This window comes from Falco biarmicus, chromosome 6 (assembly GCF_023638135.1).
Source record: "Falco biarmicus isolate bFalBia1 chromosome 6, bFalBia1.pri, whole genome shotgun sequence".
Lineage (NCBI taxonomy): Eukaryota > Metazoa > Chordata > Aves > Falconiformes > Falconidae > Falco > Falco biarmicus.
In genome coordinates, this window is record NC_079293.1 from 85,144,773 (window position 1) to 85,166,554 (window position 21,782).

A 21,782-nucleotide genomic window follows, 5' to 3' on the forward strand; every position below is an offset into this window, starting at 1 on the left:
GCTCCCGTGCGGAATTTGGGGGAAATTTTGATTTGGATCTATATCCACAGAAATGGAGACAGAAAGATGAAGGAATAAATCCCACGATAAATTTTGTCACTCTGAAGTGCAGCCTTTGAGCTGTGACTCCTCCTCACAAGTCTCCACAATGTAATTGGGATGAGACTTCCTAGTAAAGAACCACATTGATTGCTTCCAATTGATTTTAGCTCCCACAGGCAATCAAAAGGTTTCTCTTCCAGTGTTCCCACAATCCCAAATTCCCCCAAACCCACTCTTTTAGATGCATGCACCATACCTGAGATACAATATTCATCGCCCAGCTTTTGTCATCTCAGAGTAGGAAAAAAAGAGGTTAGATTTTATCAGGTTGGGTGTGGGTTTTTTTTTTCCACAGAAGACAAGAAGAGGAGAAGGTGGTAGGGAAGGATTCTAACCGCTACTTTTGTCTCTTTTTTTCTGTATTATAAAGAGGAGAGCCTGAACAACTATATTTAACCCCCGGTACCTCTCAGTCCAGTTCTGTCCTGTCTGGTGATAGCAGGCAAGACACGCAGCAACATTCCAAGACCCCCTGGCACCATCCCGCTGCAAGCCTTCCTATAGCAAAGTCCAAAAAACTAAATCATACTAAAACAAATAAAATATTGGGTCATCAGTTTTTACTTAAAGTTGACACATACAAAAAGTGTATCTTTTGACTGGCTGTTTCTTTTCATGTTTTTTGTTGTCGGTGTTTTTTTCCCTAATAACTATAGGGTTCTTAATTTCAGAAAATTCAGAATCCAATATACTTTCACAGTAACTATGCATTACATTATTCATATTTATCATAAAAAGTGTCACTTTGTTTATCTACTGTATCTACAGATGCTTAATAAACCTTTTTTGAATAATTAATACTCCTAGCTCTCAGCATCTCAGCTGCTTTGTCTGTTGATTCAACAGAATTAATAACAGAATAAATGAATTGGGCAATTTATTTCTTATTCTTCAAATGTAATTGATAATTTATAATTGCTACAACTTTCATGTCCTGTAGGAGTCAACCCTAAAGAGACAAGTACACTTTACATAATAATAATCATAATGAAAGGGTAGCCCATAGAGAGTTTCTCATTCACGTGCTGTCACACGTCGCAACTTCTACCGTATTCTGTTCCTCTTGTGTATTTATTTAACATCTTAGGCACATCAAGTGAAAACTTAACTCCTCAGATAAAACAGGGCACTGTTTCCAACTTGATAAACAACGTGACCGTTTATCTAATTTCCTAATTACCTTAAATTATGTAGATACAATCAGCAGTTTCTAGCTTTTAACAACCAGAGACTACAAGGGGATGGAGAGAAAACTGCCTGGAAAGAAAATCCTGTTGTTTAGTAGTCCTGTCAGATACCCAGCTGTCACACAGGACACTTTAGCAAGTGCCCCACAGCACTGCTGAGAGTCAGCCAGAACAAATCATTGATCCTTTGCAACACAGATGATGAGATAAACTGCGATTCAAAACACGGCCCGGACTCATTTCATGAAAGAAGCAAGGTCAAAAAATTCTACTCATAAGACCAAGCCTAATTTACCAAGAATTAACATGTCTTCATAAATAAATACATAGATGAAGACATCAGGTATTATGTTTCAAGTCCTCCTCCTGATGGATTTTTAAGATGAAGAGAAATGAAATGCCTTTCTGAAGTCTTGCTTTGCATCAGTGAAACAAATCACACAAAGAATCCAACAGAGACATAAAATAAATGGGAAAATGAGAGCAAGTTCACATGGTTGGTTTTTTTTGTCCTCCAAAAAAGCATGTTTTACAGTCTGGTGAGTTTTTTCTTCTCTCTATAAAAAAATTACATCTTACAACCATTCAACTTAAACTGGTCTGAATTTAAAGCAATCAGAAGAATGAACAATCCAGAAAATACATGGACTTGAGAGGCATCTTAAAAAGAAAAATCCTCTGCTAGCAGTTTTTACACAGCTAAGACAGAAAATCATGAGGAACTTTTCCTCAACACCAGCTGAGCCAAAATTTAAGTAGGACTATTTGAGATAATGCTTTTAAGATGTCACAGGCAGTATAAATTACTATCCACAGTGGATCTGGATATTAGGGCTTTTTTAAAAACCCAACAAGACAAGAGCTTTTGCAACTACTCGATTACCCTTGACACCTTCCGTCCCTGCAGGGAGGTGGCTGCTGACCCAGGATGCTCAGGCAGAAAGTCGGGCCCATCCCTGCCGCGTGGCTGCCCGCCACTACCTGTCTCAGGCATCACCAGCCAGTGTCCCTGGTGCATCCCCTGGCTTCCATCTCCCCACAGCTCCCTGACCATCAGGATCTTTCCTCCAGCCAGGAACTTCCCCTTCTTCCGTTTGGGTCCCCTTCTTTGTTCCAAGACCACTTCTTTCCAGCACCCCTTATTTTCTGGCACATCAAGACTCACTTTCCCCCCAGTCTAAACAGTTTCCTAGAATAAGCACCAGGCGTGCGCAGCCCCTAACTGCTGGTGCTGCCCCATTTCTCTTCGGTAACTGGAACATTCCAAACATGCCACTTCCATTTAGTCCAGGTGTTACAGTCAGATCCACCAATTACCAGGAGCAAGAAGCAGGCTTCTGCTTGAGACCCTGAACGTTCAATTTCGGACACCAACGCCCCCACATACACCCAACTACTTGCTACCTGCTGGTATTCATAATTTAAGTTATTTTTTGCCTACAGGAGTATTTAATACTAGCCCAATCCCACTTCCAGTGAAGACAATCGGATTAATTTTACTTGTTTCAATAATTTTCAATAATAGAATTTTCCAAGGGCTGATTATTTGTTGCACATAAATGTATTTTTTTTTGAAGTGGTTCAACTAATCCATTACAGTTGTTTGCCCACAGGATTCAATTATTCATGTGTGAATAAAACTTTTACAAAAATGTTGTTAGCATGAAGAGCTCCAGAAGCGTTTCTTCAGCTGATTAAAGGTTTTTGTGTATTACAAACCTCACAGTTCTTAACAGAATTAAGGAACTAAATGCATTTTCAAGCTTTGCTGGAACTACTGGAGGGAGTCATGGAACAAAAGAAATAGATGACACTTTTTGTTAGCTCTTGCTCTACATTAATATGAGGAATTATAACATTTTTTATATAACAGATTTCTTGGTTTTTAAAGTACATTAATAAGTGACTTGGTCAAAGAACTAGAAGCTAGAATATAGCACCATGGCCAGTTATTAGTTCAAACCGCAGGCAAAGATTAACCAGTATGTGTACCTAATTTGAGGCATGTTTGACTGAATCCTTTTCAGCCAAACATTTTAACATAGATGCACATATTCTGCTGCATAAAAATAGCCTCCTACATGTTGTTATCTTAAATATATACTTAAGTAGGTTGCACAGCTACGTCCCAAAGATGTTGCTTGGCTCGTTCGATGATTACAAGACCATCTTAGAAGGTGAGAGCTACTAGAGAGAGTCGGAACTCTGGGAAAATACTTCATTTACTAGATGCATGTTAATGAAGTGGAAGATGGAAGTTGTACAGCTGATCACATAGATCTCCTCTATGAAATAAAAAGTCCAAAACGTGATTTAAAATTTTATCTTCATCATTCACCTCTTCTAGCACTCCCCCAAAATCACATTTTGAAGGCAGAATGGCACCACAAAGAACAAGAGACCGTGTCTGCAGGTGCCTTCCATCAAGCTGGTAAACCTGTAACACTCGTTTATACAGGGTTTGCACCATTTTATCTGTTCATAAAAAATGTACCAGAAAGAAACTTGATTGGTAGAAATATTTCACTATAAAATCTTACACAGCTTACTGTATCTAAGAAAGTGATACCTGTCTAAGAAATCAATAAAATCTTTGGTTGTTCATAACCCAGAATTTTCAAGGGGTTAGGCAACTGGGCAATATTTGCCGTATATTGATAACAAAAGAAAAAAAAATGCACCTCTGACACAAATTCTAGATCTGTTTGAAGAAAAGATCAAAATATTTCACTATGACTGAAAACCCCTCTAATTTTTGTAAACTCCTGTTTTCAGGGAGTCTAAAGAGTATTTTTCATTTGCCTGTGGGGTTTGATCTCAGGCTGAAGCAGATAGTTGGCACAGATGACTTCAGCCAAAATTATTAGAGTTTTTGCAGACTTGCAACCTAATCGAAACGTAGGTTTTTTTAAAAGTAATGATGTGCTGACAGCCTTGCCCATAATTTCAAAGCTGAGACTCTGGCAAATATTAAAACTTTAACAGTGAAGGCACAAGGATATATGGCACTTTAAAGGTTATTCCCTAAGAAATATATGCAGCGTATGAAAATCTGTCCTCTGTGCAGAAGATTTACTTTTAAAGGAAATACTTGTATTGCTTCTTGTCAGTGTTGCAAGTCAAGAAAACAGCAACAACACTCAGTAAGCCTCATATGGGGTTCATTTCTAGCGTCCAGCTTATAAATGTAGGGAAGAATTCTCCCCAAAAATTGTAAAAAGAAAGCCGACATCTTTGGACATCTAAGTCCTGGTGGTGTTTTCTAAGGAGCTGTTAAAAGTTAAATTACTACTTCAGCTTTAGACTCAGGCTCCCAAGAGAAGAATGATGCTAACAGACTTCTTAAAAAAAAAAAAATATCTCACAGCAAAGGGACAAAACAGCAATAAAATCCAGTTATATCTACCACAGTAATCTTGCATAACTATTCTCTAGTCTGCTGAGCTGTTATATGTTAAATGCTCTGTACCGCTATGTCACAAATGTGTTTCTACCTCTTTAGGCTCTGATCAAGCAAGAGGCAGGAAGGCTGTAGCCCAGGGGGAAATTCCAGAGACCTGCTGCATCTCTTGTGGCAGTTGCACTAGCGAAGCAGGTAGGTGCTCCTATATGAATTATGTAGTGTACTGGCCTGAATGTATGCAGAGGTTCGGTACAGAGGAGGCAATAAACATGCACACAGAAAATACAGGGGAAGGCGTGTGAAAAGATATGACGACCATGCACAGTTCAAATCTTCAGCTTTTCATTGCATTTTAGATGCAATGAAATAATTAACAAACAATTCAATTGCACAATAGAGGCAAAACTGAATGCACTCACATAATTTACATTGGAACTGTGCTGCTGAATAACAAGACATTGTCAGCTACAAGGTGACTGAGTCATAGGGGATGCTGTGTTTAAGCAGAAGCCAACTGCTGCACCCAACAGCCCACAGTACCGTGTGTTTCCAGCATGGCACAGACCTGCTTTATTCTGTGATTTGCTGTCAAGATCTAGTAATACTGGCCAAAGTGGTTTGCTGATTCAATAGCCGCGAGTCCTGTTACTCTAAAAGTGGGATGAGCTTTTCAAGAGACCATATGTGACTAATCAACAGCCCGGTCTGCCTCTTCACGGTCCTTTCCCTGCAGGTCAACCAGGATGTCACAGGGAAGGCGCAGCGAGCTCCCTGCCTGCTGCTGCCAAGTTGCAGAAGCTGAGAGCATGGCTCTGGACAGGCCAGGCACTACCTGCTCCACAATTTCCCAGGGAAACTCAGTCCTTACTCATTTAGGCTGCTTGGAGAAGAGAGAGGAGAGGGACCTGATCCCTCACTTGCAGCTACACCAGGGCTCTGATAATGAGAACCTGTGGGGGATGTTTTCCCAGCAAGGGCTCAGCTCACTGGGGGTTCTAAGTTTAGGTCCCACGCGTGTGCAAAGCATTTTCCTCCATGAAAGTACTCGGAATAAAATGACAAGAGTTCTGTGCTTATTTTGCCTCTTATGTGAAAACAGAAGTTCAAGACAGATTATTATCTTAGGACGGCACATCAGATCTCTCTGACAGTTACCCTGATTTATTAACCTGTAACTCTGGGGGTAAGGGAATTGGATACTTATATCTGGTGTCAACAGGAACCACGCATCTTATTTCCTTCGGCTCCTCTAAAATCCCAGTGCACATTTCTCAACTAATTGAAAGCAGATTCTCTTTAACTGCGATTCAGAGAGAGTTCTTTTTGCTCTGTACAAATATTCTTCTGAGCTTCATCTTACCACCACATATAAAAATCTACTGTCATATGACAATAAGATTAAAAAAAAAATATGTCCAAATGCATGCAGAAAAGAGTGATAAAATTAACGGTGAGGAATCACATTTGATATGCTGGCCCACAAAGAACCGGCATCAAAGTTTAATGTGGGTATATAACAAGAGTTAAGATTTCCTTCACCATGAGAAGACCAAACCTGTAAGGAATTGTAGCATCTATGATGAAGATGTTATCATTAATATAATGAATTTATGATTCATATCATATTCATATATCATTAATATGATGAAGATGCAATCAGCAAATATAATAATCTGTGTGGTAGATGTTCTTCTTTTCTCCACATCTATTATTTTCACTAATACTCAAAACCCCCATTAGAAGAGGCTTCAAAACGAAACTACTTATAAGATAAATAGTTCTGCAAAGAGCTATTTTGTTATGACACACAGACAGTTTAGCTCACAAGGCACAGACAACGTATATACACTTAATTTCTAAACTGTCCAAAAGCCCAAACTGTATGTTCTTACATTGACTAAAAATACAACATCCCCTTGGCCAAGTTTTTCTCTGGTTCGCTAACAACATCCTCTTCTTTACCATTTTGTAGATGCCTTTGTAAACGTTCAAAAAGTTACCTTTTAAATAGGTTAATACACATAGGAACAGAAAAAATGTATTTATTTACTCTTTCTTTACTAAAATGGTTGTTTTGGTTTTATTCAGACTTGCAGTCTCTTAGCTCAAAACAAACAACACACACCGCCTTCTTTCAAAAATCATTAGAACCCATGTTCAAAATTATTCATGTGCTTCTGAGATTCAGCTCATAGTTAGAAAGTAAAGGATTTTAGTGCAACCTAGGACTGCTTCTTTTCCCCCTCTGTTGTGTATTTCAGTTAGGGAGATCTAAAAGCACAGGGTCCACTCCCCAAATACAACCAAGAGCAGCCTCACACAGTCAGTGTACATAGCAAAAATGAACACAACAGCTGCTCCTGGGTGAATCCTAAGGCTGTTGCAGAAAGAAAAAAGCTACAGATACCTACAAGAAGGCAAATAAGCTGCATTACTAACAAATTACTTCTTCAAAATGGTCATAGAATGTAGAGAGCCCTCAGCACTGGTTGTTGGCAGGGGACTTGGTGTACATTCTGCAACTCTCATGTTTATAAGAAATCAAAATAAGGATTTCTCTCTAGTATGTATGACCTTCAAAGACATTATGCTATTTGACTTTCTGTACCTATAAATCTCTCCCTCCCCAAAGGTGGTAAGTATTTCAGGATAGTACCCACTATCTATTTGGAAGTCTTTCCAAATTTTGCTTTTCCGTATTTAAATGGAATAGGTCATGCTCACAACATTATTACGGAGTTTCCTAACAGTTTGTTTTCCAACAAGCTGGCTCACTTGTTGTTTTTTTGGTTTTTGTTTTTGTTTTTGTTTTTAAATGAGTAAACTAGAACTTACATTTTCAAACAACAAAATCATGACAGAAGTCAACGAAGGCATTTTTTTTTTTTTAAAAAAAAAATTAGCCCAAAGCATAACTGCTGAGGATAACTATTCCAATGAAAATAAGATTTCTAGTAAGATACTTTGCCAACACTAAAGAGTCATCAAAACCATAGCAGCACAGTTTTTGATGCTAGCACTTTTGCCAGCAAACTATCAGAAAAAGAAAGCTCTCCATTTCCACTTGCTGGCCTCAGAACATTACTTTTTTTTTTTCTCCTCATTATACTCTCAAAGGGTATAGGATTACTTTGTCAATTAAGTTACCTGTCCCAGTGATCTCCAGTCTAGGCTGGCACTTCCAATGTACACGTGCTGTTTGTCAACAATCCAGAAAGATGACTGAAGCCGCCCTTCGTTATATGCTGACATGTTCATATACAACACTTCAGCACCTAGAGATTTAAGGATAAAATAATAAATAGCATTGTTTACAATAATGTAATTTACATGATTAAAGAAAAAACCAAAAACTTCATATTTCAGGGCCTCAGCTTCCAAAACGCGTGAGGGATGTAATTAAACATATCATTAAGGTTTAAAATCAATGATAAATAGTGTTACTGTCCCACCATTTAAGACCTTAATTAACATATATTCCAGAAAAGCAGGAATAGGGAGCATTCCCATGTATTATACTGTTCACATAATTTTCTTCCATTTTAGAACAAATAATTGCTATTTTTTTCCAGCACTGTATGCTCCCAAAAAACTTTTTGTTTTAAAGTTCTTTTTTATTTTAAATAAGCTCACTATTTTAAAGGTCTATTTTGTAATTCAAACCTGCTACATATTTATAATAATGACCTTTAAAATACCACCCTAGTTACAACCCCTTCCCGAAAAGCAGCCTTTGCTCCTTTGTCCTGTACCATGGATGGTTGGAGCAGGTAGCCTACAGTGCCTATCGCGTGGCAAGACCCCGATAAGAAGAACATCAGTAGAGAATTAAGGAATAACAAAGTAAGCAAAAGGCCTAAAGGATGCTGAAACCGCACCTAATCCTGCTAATACGTGACATTCAACCCACTATGAACCACACAGCTTTAATAAGGATCACAGACCGCTGAAATCAAAGGAACTACTTGTTAGGTAAGAGCACGCTGGGTCCATCACGTCAGTAGGAATGTCTGACCTGGCCCAGCAGTATGTTTGCAGACTAAATCCAGAATATACATAATATTATGTAAGTTTATGGGATTTCTTACATCGTTACTATTCTTTCAGTGCTCCAGTGTTTGGAAGAGGGGATGAATAACCTGAATTAATCATTGCTGAAGGTAATTTACAGTAACCGACTCATCTTCACATTTTAGTCATGACAGTAGCTGGGGAAGAGCAGTGACAGTAAACAGCAGCCTGGAGGCAGTAACGGAACCAGCCATCTCCCATTAAACATTCACGGGATCTTCAGTACCATGAATTCCAGTGATGGTTGGATATGAGTCACAACTTCAAAAGAATCCCAGGATACCTAGAGAACTGAAATATATTTCTTTTCATCTAAATTCCCATTACTGACCTCCTAAGAAACACTTGATTTGCAATTTTAAGCAACAGTTAGTGGTCTAAGTATTTCTTTTTTATTATGAAAACTGTAATTCTCACTTGAATAAATTACTCCAGAAGTTCAGACATCAAGAAAAGAAGAAAAATCGGGTAAGGTGCCACTCTTCATGAAGCACCAAAGAATGCAACACAGGATTTTGAGCAAGTTACAGAATTCAGTTCTCGGTACAATTACATTTGCTGCAACTCAGCTACCTTTCCAATTTTTTCTGGGTATCACCCATCCACATTCATCTATGCTTAGAAGCAAAGGTATTTTCCAATTTTCCTTGGAACGTGTTACTGCTGACTTTCAATCCACACATTAATGAGCAGAATTGTGCTAATTAATGAGATACTATGTGTAAAACTGAAAAGAAATAATAATAAAAACCACTATAGCAGGGGTGTTCAATGGTTTATATTGTTTTCTGACAAATAAAACAAAAGCAACTCCTACTAGCTAAGGAAAACAATCCTGCAAGGTGCTAAACTTCTAGCTGCTTATCTGAAAACTGTGTTTAAAATGAAGTTTAACATAGTAGTTTGCCTTGATTGTATTTTCTTTCCATACATCCAATTTGCAATATTTAATAGCGGTATGAATGTAACACCCACAACACACCTACGCCACATAGGTTATAAATTAATTGTTAGGATTTTTGAGTAGGAAAGGTAAAACAGTCAGAAACAATGAGCTTCCTTCTTGTATCTGAGAGCCTAAAATAAACACAGTTTAAAAACATGTTTGAACTAGCCAATGCTGAACAGAAATACTGATTGCCAAAGGTAGAACAAGAGACTATTTAACCAGTAACACTAACATTAAAAATAGCAGATGTTGTAAGTACTTTGACACAAAATTCAAAAGTTGTAAAACATCAGGATCTGTGGGCATGGGGCAGTTTAGACATGGGCATAAGCGGTGGGATGCAACTATCACTCCAAAATGTGATCTAGGCTTCAATTACCAAAGTAGCCAATATAGCAGTGCAGGAGACACCGTTATCACACATATCATTAAAACCAAAACCTGAAACCTGTTTTCTTTTCCTTCCAGAAATAGCCAACTCATAAGGCTGAGGCAACAGTATCTCCAAGTTAATTAAACAAAGCCATGTGTTGCAAACAGCAGCTGCTGTGCCGCCTTTTAATGAGCCCTTAACTTTTGATGAAAGGAAACATGTATCACTATTGATAATTGCCTCTGTTCTAGAAGCCCTTGAGATGTTTTGTTAAAACAGGCTTATCAGGCCTTCAACACAATCCATCAAGCCCAGCGTGCTCCAGGTCCCACAAGGAAATTAAAGTGGACTGATCAATACGTGAAGCCGTCACAGAACTCCTTATCCTGCTGCAGCCTCAATTACACAAAGCTGGGGGCTACCGAGTTCAACCAGAAGGCACAATTTGTGGGCTTGATTGCTAATATAGGTGCCAGATTCTTAAGAAATAAATCTAATTTTGTTTCACTGAAGATTAAACAGCAGGGTAAGATCTCAGAGAAAACCAGCGCTGTCACTTAAAACTCAAGTGGATTTGCTCGTTCAATAAAATCGTGCATTCTGAAGGCTGAGCCAGGTTGCCCTCTCTCCGCAGGAAAAAAAAGACCACTGAAGGGATCAAAGCATGCTTTACGTAACAGACATTTCTCAGAGTACTTTTTCGACTAGGTGGGGAGGTTTTGCACTCTGTTTAAGGGAGAGGACTGCTGCAGTCTGGGATGCACAGAGAGGGCACTGCCGTTGAGAGCCCGGACCTTCTCCATGTGGTGGGAACACAACCCCTTGGAGGTGCCAGGCTGTCATTTAGCCTCCTGCTTTGTCTCATCACGGAGGAAACAAACAGAAGACATTAGCAGTATGGCCAAAAGCCTGACTTTTCATCCATTTCCAAAAGAAATCCAGTTCCCAAAGTAATCCCAAAGAAGAAGGATGGCACAAACAAGCGCCATTTACCATTTCAAGCACTGCAACATCCCGTTCAGTCTAGCTGCTTGCTCCCAGATACCCCACTAACCATGGCATGGAGGCTACAGGGCAAACTGGACTTCAAGCCCAGCAGCTTAAGGCTAGGCTGTTTCCTATGTATTTGAGTCAAAACACTAAGCTGTTGGTGGAAAACGTTAACCAAGGGCTCATCACATACATGCTCTATCATGAAAAACCGTATGGCATCCAGGGGCGCATCTTGGTGCGCCTGTGTTGCAGCTCATGCTAGCTGCGAGTTTCACTGCTGCTCGAGGAAGATAACCAGGTAGCTACACAACATGGAAGACTCTTCTTCGTGGGAGACTGGAGGAGGCCAGGGCTCACAGGGCTGCCGCTTGGCCTCCACATCCAGGTTTATGCAATCATCTCGAGAAGGTGCACCAGGAGGCTTTGGATCCAACTTCTTTGAGCAGTCTAGGATATTACCAGGTTGCCTGGGTACAGAGGCAACATCACTGAGCCAAATCACCCCTCTGGTGGGTACGGTAAAAAGACAACACAGAAAGAGCAACTGTTTAGGCTGCTGTTATCATAGCTGCCTTGAAATCAAACATGCAAATTCTGCCTGCGACAGTTTTCAACAGCACCAGTTACAAGCTAAACTGACTCCGGAGTTAGCAAACATAACGCCCAAGAAACAGAAGCTGCATTTGCTTGTACCACGGCTAAAATTGGCCTTCTGCCTTCACAACTTTCTTACTTTCGCTATAGTGTTTCTAAAACCAGAGGGAAAGAAAAAATGGGAAAGGGGAAGGACTTAAGGACTGAGAGGAGAGCCAGGCAGAGGTTATCTGGGAAACTGCAGCAACAGCGACGGGTGATTCACAAGAGGCAGAGCAAGGATGAGAAAAGCACCAAGGGCCCTGACCTCATTAGCCCTGCCTGTAGGAAGCAGTGCTGCAGCAGAAAAGAGGGTGGAGAGAAATGGAGCTACATGACCTGATGGCACGTGTTGGGCCCATGCATCACGCAGAACCCCAGGAGAAAGAGTTGTGGAGTCAGGCTGGGCTCTGGTACCCCCTGCTAGGAACGGGAGCGGTGTAAAGGCAGAGAAGATGAACAGCTTCTGAACGCCTCTCCCTCCCCATTTGGGGAAAACAGAGCTTGTCAAGTGCAGGCTGCAGAGGCAGCAGGCGATGGAGGGGGGTGCGCGCTGGGCAGGGGGAGCTGCACAGGGCTGTTGGTTAGGATGGGGGAGGTTGTAGAAGGATCACAAAGGAGAAGGGAGAGTGGGATACAAAGAAGCACTAGCACATGAAATCAGTTTGGCTGGGGAAAGCAACACTACTACTTACAGCTCTCACATATATTTGCAGTTTGAACCTGACACATGCTCCTGCTGCACACCCCATCCACTGCGCATCTTCCAGCCACCGTTCCCCACGTCATGACCGGGCTGGCTGCAGCAGGTACAGCTGCCCTCCTCTGCTTACCTCCTTCTTGCCATCCCTCCACTCTCCTCATCACCATGTCCACACGCTTTGCTCACAGCCATCCCTCCCGCCCCCCCTCCTAATTCTGTGCGTTCCCAAGCAGATACTCTAAATAATGAGACCTTTAAAAAGGAGCCTGAGAACATGAGCTGTGGCCGCTTTGTTTCACCCCACTGCTGACAGTCTCTTGGCTCACAGAGATACACGTTTTGATCTATACCTTTTGGAGGGTGGCCTCAAGCCCGTGTCAAGAGCAGATTTAATTGCCCGTACCATGAATCCTGGAGCGGAGGAGCACACGCACACTGGAGTGCAGCTGGTGCTCAAGCAGCCAGCACGGCACCTTGCACGGCCTCTCTGGGGGCTAGCACAGGGCTGGGAGGGACCTGCTGTATTCTGCCAGCTAGACAGAGGTTTCAGATCAGTATAGAGGCAGTTAATCATGTGCTAACTCAGAAAGATCAACAAAAGCTCCTTTATTACCCCATGGTCCCAAACTTATTTTTTAAAATACTATTTGCTCACTAGGATATGGGTGTACACACATATAGATAAACAAACAGAATGTCTCCTTCCCTACAGTTTGCAATAGACATTTTCATTTTATGTATTTGCTTTCAATTACAAGCCTTAGCACAGAGTGCACCCATAAATAAAATTTTTATTCCACAAAAGAAAAAAATCCAGAGCTTTCCATACCCTGCTCACAAGGGGCAGAGTAGCTGTCTCATATTGGGCAGACACAAGTGACACAGGCAGAGGATCATCTCCCCAGGAATTGTCATGCTTTCGTCTCGACTGATTGCAAAAAGTCTGGAGTTGTTCCAGAAGCCCCATTAGAGTGACCTGCCAGCGCTCAGAGGAGGACAAGTACAAACGCAGAGGAATGCACAACTTGACAAAGTTATTTTTACTATGTCTCTGAATGATTAAAAGACAAACTAGACTATTTACTGTTTCTGTGCTCTTTATGGAATATTAGATTTGAAATGCAATTTAAAAGTCTGCCTGGCCCCAGAAGGATTAAGGATTCAGACTTATTTAAAGAGAGAACACTCAAGGACTTTTAGGGAAATCTCTGATGGTAATACCTTAACTTGGAATCAGCTGTGTTGCTTACGTTGCCCTCCACTCCTCACACACAGACCCCTCTCCTTTTTCAAAACCTGCCAGGACTGAATCCTGCCACTCTGTGCTGCTCATCAGCCTAAACCCATAGTAATTTTTTTTTAAAAAAAAACAGTGTACAAGAAAAACCTTGCTGCTTCTTCTTTAACAGCTCCATATGCAACTGCCAGACACACACAAAATTAAAACATAGTTACCCAAAGAAATTACATCCTAGTACAAGCCCAAGCAATGCCCAGAAAGTCTTTGCAATTCAATTTATGTTCACACCACTCAAACCACCTGCATGACAAACATCTCTGCTTCTGAATGAAATTCCCACTCGCACCCAATGCACCATCAGCCATAACCTGGGGGTACGTGCAGCTTCTCCAGACACCACCGGCCCCCAAAGGTAATGCTGTCTGTAGTAAAATTAGGCTGTTTCTGATATAGATATTGTTCATGAAAAATCACTGTAATGCTTACTACCTTATTTGATCGCATCTGAGGTCACTGACACAAAGATATGTTGAGGATATCAGTGCAGAGGAGAGGAATCTGTGCCTGCAGCTCCATGGGCCCCGCTGGTCCGTCTCTGGAAAGACATGGGTGCCTGCAGCACCCACTGGAACTGCAATGGATGGGCTCACGTGCCTGGGTCTGTGGCATTGGTGGTTCAGGGAAAACACACAGGAACACACAGAAAACTGCATGCTGCCACTGCTCATCTCCACCAACGTGCTCCTCAGCTGGCTCATGTGTCCATGCCTGGCTGGGACTTGGGAGAAAGACTGCTACAGGAGAGCTTCCCTGAGCGGCCAGGCTGCAGTCAAGGATCTCCCTGCGGAGTTGTGGGTGTGAGGAGAGACAGGCCTCCTTTGCTGCCCGCCGGCTTCCCAGCCCCCTTGCCAGGCAGCGAGCCAGCATCTGGGCTGGTTCCCTTCCTGCCCCATCAGACTGTAACACACCGTCAGGCTCTGTCCTGCATGATCAGGGAGAACAAATATCCTCTACGCTCACCATTGGTTTTTTTTTGCTTTGGTTTTCACTCATTCAGTGGTTTAAAATAATTTCTGTGAGCCAGCATACCCCAGAAACTGCTCTATCCACACAGCTGAGGAAGCCAGGAGTGTGGGGACAGGAGAGAGCAGGAAGAAAAAGAAACAATGAGAAATGAGCGTTACAGAACCCAGCTCTCTGAAAACCAATTATTCCAGAATTACGGCTGGCATGGTTAAAACAATCCACCCCACCCCAGTAACAGAGGCATGAACAAATCCCATTTTCAGCAACTGTTCTCCTTTCCTCCACCACTTCCTCAGCTGTGCCCGAGGTACTTTTTCAGAGTCCAAGAATCAACTGGATCAGAAAATGGATCCAGGTTAAAAATAACTACAAATAAAATGGTTGTTTCAAATGCAGAACAATTTGCTAGCCCAGCTCACCGCGTGGCAGTAAACCATTTTTCTGACACAGCTGATGGCGCAGCGCAAGCGTGGGAATGGGCGGCTCGTGGCTGGGTCTGTGAGGACGCAGGACCCGCTCGTGCCAGTGCTGCCGTTTAAAGGCCCGTCCATGTAACCACAGCCTCCATTCCTCTCCAGCCCAGGCCTCTCGGGAATTCCGGGTGGCAAGCCCCGGTATTTGATTGCCTTTGACCTTGCACAGCCGTTTGCCTGGTGCAAACAAAGCAGATGGGAGGGCAATGCTGGCTTGGGAGGGCATTTCCCATGTGCTGACACAGGTGTCCACCGTGAAGCAGAAGACCCAAAAAAGCCCCATAGGGGATCCTCATCTGTGCAGAGTTTGCTCACTGCATACAGGATAGCAGATTCTTGAGAACAAAGGAAAGGTCAGAATTAATTTCTTTCAATTGCTTGTGTAACTTCAATGACATCTTGGGAGCTAGTTAGTTCCCAAGGTAGCATTTATCTATATAACGCCCTTACAGTGGCTTTGAAAATGTCAAATGTTGGCATTTGTTGCTAGTCCAAGTAATCAAAATACTGATTTCTCAGCTAAGTATCCTGCTGTAGACAGTAACTACTCAGCGTAGGAGCGTTACAGCTCTCACCCACGTGAACGCATTTTGCGCTGCCTGCTGGGCCCTTTTGATTCACCCAGCAGAAATAAATGGACACATAATCAAAACACTTCCCACCCCATGCCACAGGAGAGATGAGAGAGAGGCCTGATGACACTGCTTTGCCATACTCACCCACCCAGCTACGCCTAATTCCTGATTCACCAACAAAAAGCCAGAGGTCCGTCTTAACTGCAGGGTGGACAAACCATGACAAATACGACAGCACCGAGACAACAGGTCTCCTCTTTACCCACAGAACAGATCCAGCACAGGCACACCCTGCAAACAGCGGGTAGCTTGGTTGATTAATCACATGTGGGCACATTTAATTAACCTATGCACAGGTTTTTAGACTGCAAACAAGGAAGAAACTCATACGACTACAGACCTCTGGTCTTTCCAAAGACGGAAAACCAGTTTCCAGAGCAAACTCGTGGCTTCCTCATTTTCACTCCCAAGACACAGGGCTTCTATAAATCCATACAGCACTGAGATTCCATAAGGAAAAAACCAAAATACAGTGCAGCCCATGCTACCCGCCCCCCCCCCCCCCCAGTATTTAGTAATAGGATTTCAAGCCTAATAAGTCTTTCTCTAATCCAGAATATATAATAACATGCTTTTTAAAAGTGAATTAACCTGGTTAACCCCATGGGGTTTCATTATTTGCACTGTAATAGTTCTTCCTTCCCACTTCTGTTTCATAAACCCTGCAGTGTGTACTTGACATTTTATTTAATATCTTTAGTTGTTACTTTAGAATTTTACATTCTACATTTTTCCACCAGAAAAACATCTACTCCATTCTTAACAGAGACACACCCGTGTCACCGCGTACTTGGGAGGCATATGCTGCAAGAGGCATACGACGAGCAAGAACCCCACAAATGCAAGCACCCAATGCTACAGTTACCTGGAACCAGTCAGGGAAGCAGGCATGCTTCCACTCTATGCCTTCCCACCTGGATCTGGCCTCTGAAGGCAGTGTTGTCTGTACCATATTTGCTATAGAAACCCTTACTGTTTGGGACAAAGTTTAGGACTCCCATTCCCGACTGTCTGAGACAAAAACCTGAGTCTGTGCACAAGAATGTAGTGGAACTTAAAAAGATCAATCCAGCTTTTCCTTTCCCTCTAATAGTTTTATTGAAAGTAGCAAGTGTTTCATGCGTCTTAACAGGTTTTACTGCCTGATGCAGCAAACATGAGAGAAATGCTCATTTTGCACTGACTTGACTCTGATATCAGTATTTTTCAATCAGATTTTTACTTTATTTTGGGTTATTTAATGTATTTCATATCAATAGCCATAAATTATACTGAATAAAACTTTGAATAATAAGAGCAATGATGATGATGAGTTCAATTCTTTCCCCTTAATAGAACTCAGCATTCCTCTAAATAGCATTTTCTGGGTACAAATCTGTTTTGTGGGACTGATGATTCAGTAGAGTCTGTAAGATAACTAGCATACAACAAAGCTTATAGAATATTTTTTAAAAAATTCCACATCTTTTTTGGCTGTTCATTATTGGAGAGTAGGCTGCTCATTTACTAGATGAAGCTATAAAACTGATTGCTTCAGAGATTGGGAAAAGTAATTTTCTTACTTGATTCAGGCAACAAAGTATATTACCACTTAAAGGAAGACTATAATACTATCAGTAAAAGCATTACTAAAGTTGGATTGTGGCTTTCTTTCTCTGCCTAATTATAATTGCATATATTTTTACTACAAAAGCAATCTATTTTAAATATAATAGAGAGATTTGTAAACTCCCAGACTGCTTACCCCACCTCCCTTCAAAAACTCCTTTCTTCACTTGGGTTAGCATTATGAAGCACTAGATTTGTTTATATACTTCCTAGATGAAACATCCAGGAATTCAGGGACAGTTTTTTTCATCTTAACACATGAGGAATTAGATCACAAGCTTCTATGAATGAACAAGGCAAAATCCCTACCAAAAAAAAAACAACCCAAAAACAAAAAACGCAGTGATTATTTATTTCCGTCTCTCTTTTTAACTTACCAGTGCAATTTCATTCTGCTATTTATACATTCTAAGCCCATCAGTATTGCAACAGCCACTTCTCAATGTGCTGACAAGGAATAACAACACTGGTGTGATCACTCCCAGAATGCGGTCCTCGGGCACCCGTTGCTCTGCTGGGGGCTCTGGCGGTTTCCTTGCCATGCAGGAGAACTCCCCAGCCTGGCAGGTGGGACATTAAGTGATGCTCTGAGCGGCCCTAGAGACTTGTCTCCAGGCTACCACAAGCCAAGAGCACGAGCTGACCTGGTTGTGGCCACGCAAGGCAGAGGCACAGCCCCAAATAACCCAGGGCTGCCAGCAGTGCAGCCCTGTTCCCTTTTACTAATTCTTCTCATTTGCCTCTCAGCATCTTTCCCTACCTCTTTCCTTGGACCCTATTACCCTGCCAAGCCAGCCTTTGACTTTTCTAACTTTTTTCCAGATCATTCCTATCTCAATTCCAATTATTTTTCTCTCTTTTCACCTATGTTGGCAAAAGGCGAAGCATGCTCTTGTGACAGCATTCTTGTCTGACCTTTTCCTAAATTAATTACTCACTTTTCTGTGTCTGCCCTTCTCTTTCATCTGATTCATTCCTCCTTTTTATTTCATTTCCCCCACTACTTTCCCTCCACGTCATTCTTCCTCCCTCTCCTTCACTCTCTTCCATTTCATCCTTAGTTCATTATTTCACTCTTGCCTTTGCCCACTCATTCATTGTTTCATTTATCCGTATATTCATTCAGCTATTCATGCACTCCCCCACTCTCCAATTACTTGAGGAATGTATTTTATTCTCTGACTACAGAAGCAGCACAATATATCCTCCAAGCCTTTACAAACCAATTTGTGGAAAGTAAAATATTTTTTTTCTTAAGAGTTGTAAGGCTAAGCACAGTTTTGGGGTGCCCAGTTTTTTCCTAATCTTATTTTACGCCTTCTTAGTCCAAACAACAACTGAAGCTGAGCTTTTTTTCCTTACCATGGGTCTAAGGTTCTTAGAAGAACAAGGCACTTTTCAGCCTGCTCCAGCAGAGCTGCATTGTCTATTCTTCATGCTTACTTTTAGAAAAGACTGTAAAGAGTCTCATGCTTGATTTACTACTGTTTTGACCAGCCTGTCGGATGCATTTTTGAGGGCTTCAGCATTCTGGTTTGGTCACCCACATACTTCATAGATTAAAATGGAGAGGTTTTAAAGAGACAGATGGGCATGCTCCAAAGTCAAAAGCAGAAAAATTCTGACAGTGCATTGAGGAAAAATAAAAAGCACATGAGGAAAAAATGCTTCGTCTTTGAGGAAATACATAGGGGATTCAAATCAATAGCTTGCCAGTTAGCAGCTTTTTAACACAGATTGAGTTTCATCCAAACAGCCTATTTGAAATGTAGAAAGCAAAATAAAAGGAAGCCACAACTCCACAGATTCTATGTTACTAGCCAGGTGAAGGACACGTGCAATATAGCCAATAAAAGTGACAGCACGCTGAAATCACAGAGGGTTGGCACCAGACCACAAATATCATCTCATCTCCAGTGTAAATATCAGTAACTGTCTGCGAAGGACAGAAATACAGCTGTAGTACTCCCCTGTGACATTTTGAACCAGTGAAGAACAAGGTCTGTAGGACTTCTCAAAACCACACAGGACAGCCAGAATTAGCGCAAGGACACCGAGATGGAGACGGGCCAGTTGGGCACCATCTGGGATAGCAGGAGAGTCCAGGATAGGGGCTGCGTAGCTGACTGCTTGCAGCTGCACGCCGGGGTCCCTACGAAAGCCAGGCCAGAAGGCAGCATATGCACTTCTCTTCCCAATAATCATGTTGTGGGCACGGTGCCAAGCCCTCCAAGGCACTCACTCCAAGCTGCAGGAGAAAACGCTGCCGTGACTCCAGAAGCCTGCCCAAAGCAGGTAGCTGGACACACACCCAGGGATGCTTGAGGCATGAGAGTGTGGGGCAGCACAACAAGACAGAAAGGGAAAGCGATTAAGTTTGCACTATAAAACGCATGGAAACCGGAAATCGTAAAGATTTGGTGGTGAATGTGGCTGAATATTGATAGAAAGTAGAGGGACTGCACAGGCAAGCAGGTGCCTCCTGCATGGAAACCATGAAAGGTCAGACTGAAAGCAGTACAAGACATTAACAGGAAAAAGTTCTGCTGGGGGGAAGGATCAGGTCTTTGGGACAAAGACTGCTGCTGTACAACCTCTCTCTTGGGTATTACAAAAGACAAAATGAACCGAGCAAATAAGAAGAAAAATCCAAGAGAAAAAAAGAGAGTCTCATATTTGAAGTTGCCTGGAACTACCCAGAATATCTGGATCCCACGGCTGCTGTTCCACAAAGTCGCTCTGCACGAGAGGGCAGGGCAGCTCTGGTGCACACGGTGTTTTCCGAGGACTTAGTCTGAGCCCCTGGGGTCTAATCCTGTTCACAGTGATGCACATTAAGCGCTACATAGCGATAAGTACTCCTTAAATAAACACCCAAAGCAAGACACAGACTGTGTGAGCCACAAACTGACATCGAAATACGTGGATGTCTACGCTCTTACCTGTGCCTGATTTCTTTGCCTATGAAAAAGGAACTCCATTTCCTGAGAGCATCATGAATGTTTATTCTTGAATATTCATGAAGCACTCTTATTTCAGTGTTTAAAAAAAAAAAAGGAAACTGACTGTCCCCAGATGACACCTCGACTAGTGTTCAGTAAGCGAAAGAAGAAACAACACAATGAAAATGATAGTGAAATAAAATATTCTACACATGCTTACATGAGCATAAGAATCCCTGCGCGCTAAATTTAATAGGGTCAGCGGGAAGAAGATTATGTTATACTCAACCACAGCCCATCGCTGCTGCAAACAGCTTGATGGTACAAAAAGACATGATACAGAGAATATCTTTTCACATACCATAAACGATTGCTTCATTGACCAATTAGTGAATGCCCAAGCTTCTCAAAGCTACTCTTGAATTATTTTGAGCAATGTGTAGTACTGATTCTACCTGCAACTACCAAAAAGCCCCCGTAAGGACAACTACACACTGTACTCCAGCTCATTATCTTTGTGACAACAACATCTACACCCCACAAGCCTGTTCTGCTAATGTTTGATTTCAGGAAGACCACCGTCATACCGCAAGGATGTATGCCAAGAGAAAAACAAAAGGCCAAAGAGAAAAAGCTTTACTGTTTTCCTGACAATACTTGTAAACATTTTCGTAGAGGCTCGGCATAAACGTGTATGATTACCAAAACCAAATACCCCTCTCCCAAGAGATGGTGCAAGGACAATTAAAAGAGAATGTAAAGAAGAATGTTAAAGATAAAATGGTGTACTTCAGTAAGTAGATTTGAGTCCTTGTGAAAAAAAGAAAAGAGGGGGAAGGAAAGAGAGAAAAGTATAATTAAACTCAGGCAAGCTAAATGTAAAACTGTATAACGTGAATCAAAAAGATATTGAGGAAATATGGATACAGATGCTACAGAACACTTTGCTACTGTTTCTAGTGTTTTGTGGATGACAAAAATACAAATAGATTCAAAAGTGATTGCACAAATTAAAGGAAGAAATCACAACAGATTGCTGGACTCCATGAAAAGGCAGTTCCTAACCTACAAATTACTAAAGGATATACAGAGTAAGGGGAATATCAACCTCCACTTGTTTGGGTTGTTACATTCCTTCTGTAAGCGTGCGGCTCTGCTGACCCCAGCGCAGCAGACTGACCTTCCGTTCGTTTCCAGCCTTATGGCTGGGAACAGTTGCTCTGTGACCTTTTGCTTAGGAACTGTTATTTTTGAAGCCTTGACATTACAACCATCATAATGTTCTTTCAACATGGTTTTGAAGCTTGCTAGAGATATTATTTAGTCCTATAACCCTGCTAATATTTTTCCCCATCAATTTTTGCAAACTTGACTACTGAGATTAAAAGCATCAAAGCAGGGATCTGTTTTGTTTGGAGTCACTGAAGCGACTGTCAATTTCTGC

The 21,782-nt window shown here is 41.7% G+C and overlaps 1 protein-coding gene across 1 annotated transcript in view; it reads right to left on the bottom strand.

Moving 5' to 3' along the window:
* Positions 1–21,782, bottom strand: part of PLD5 (phospholipase D family member 5) — a 192,955-nt gene that overhangs the window by 29,846 nt on the left and 141,327 nt on the right. The window contains 1 exon segment of the mRNA XM_056344682.1: positions 7,840–7,967. Coding sequence (XP_056200657.1) covers positions 7,840–7,967 — 128 coding nt within the window.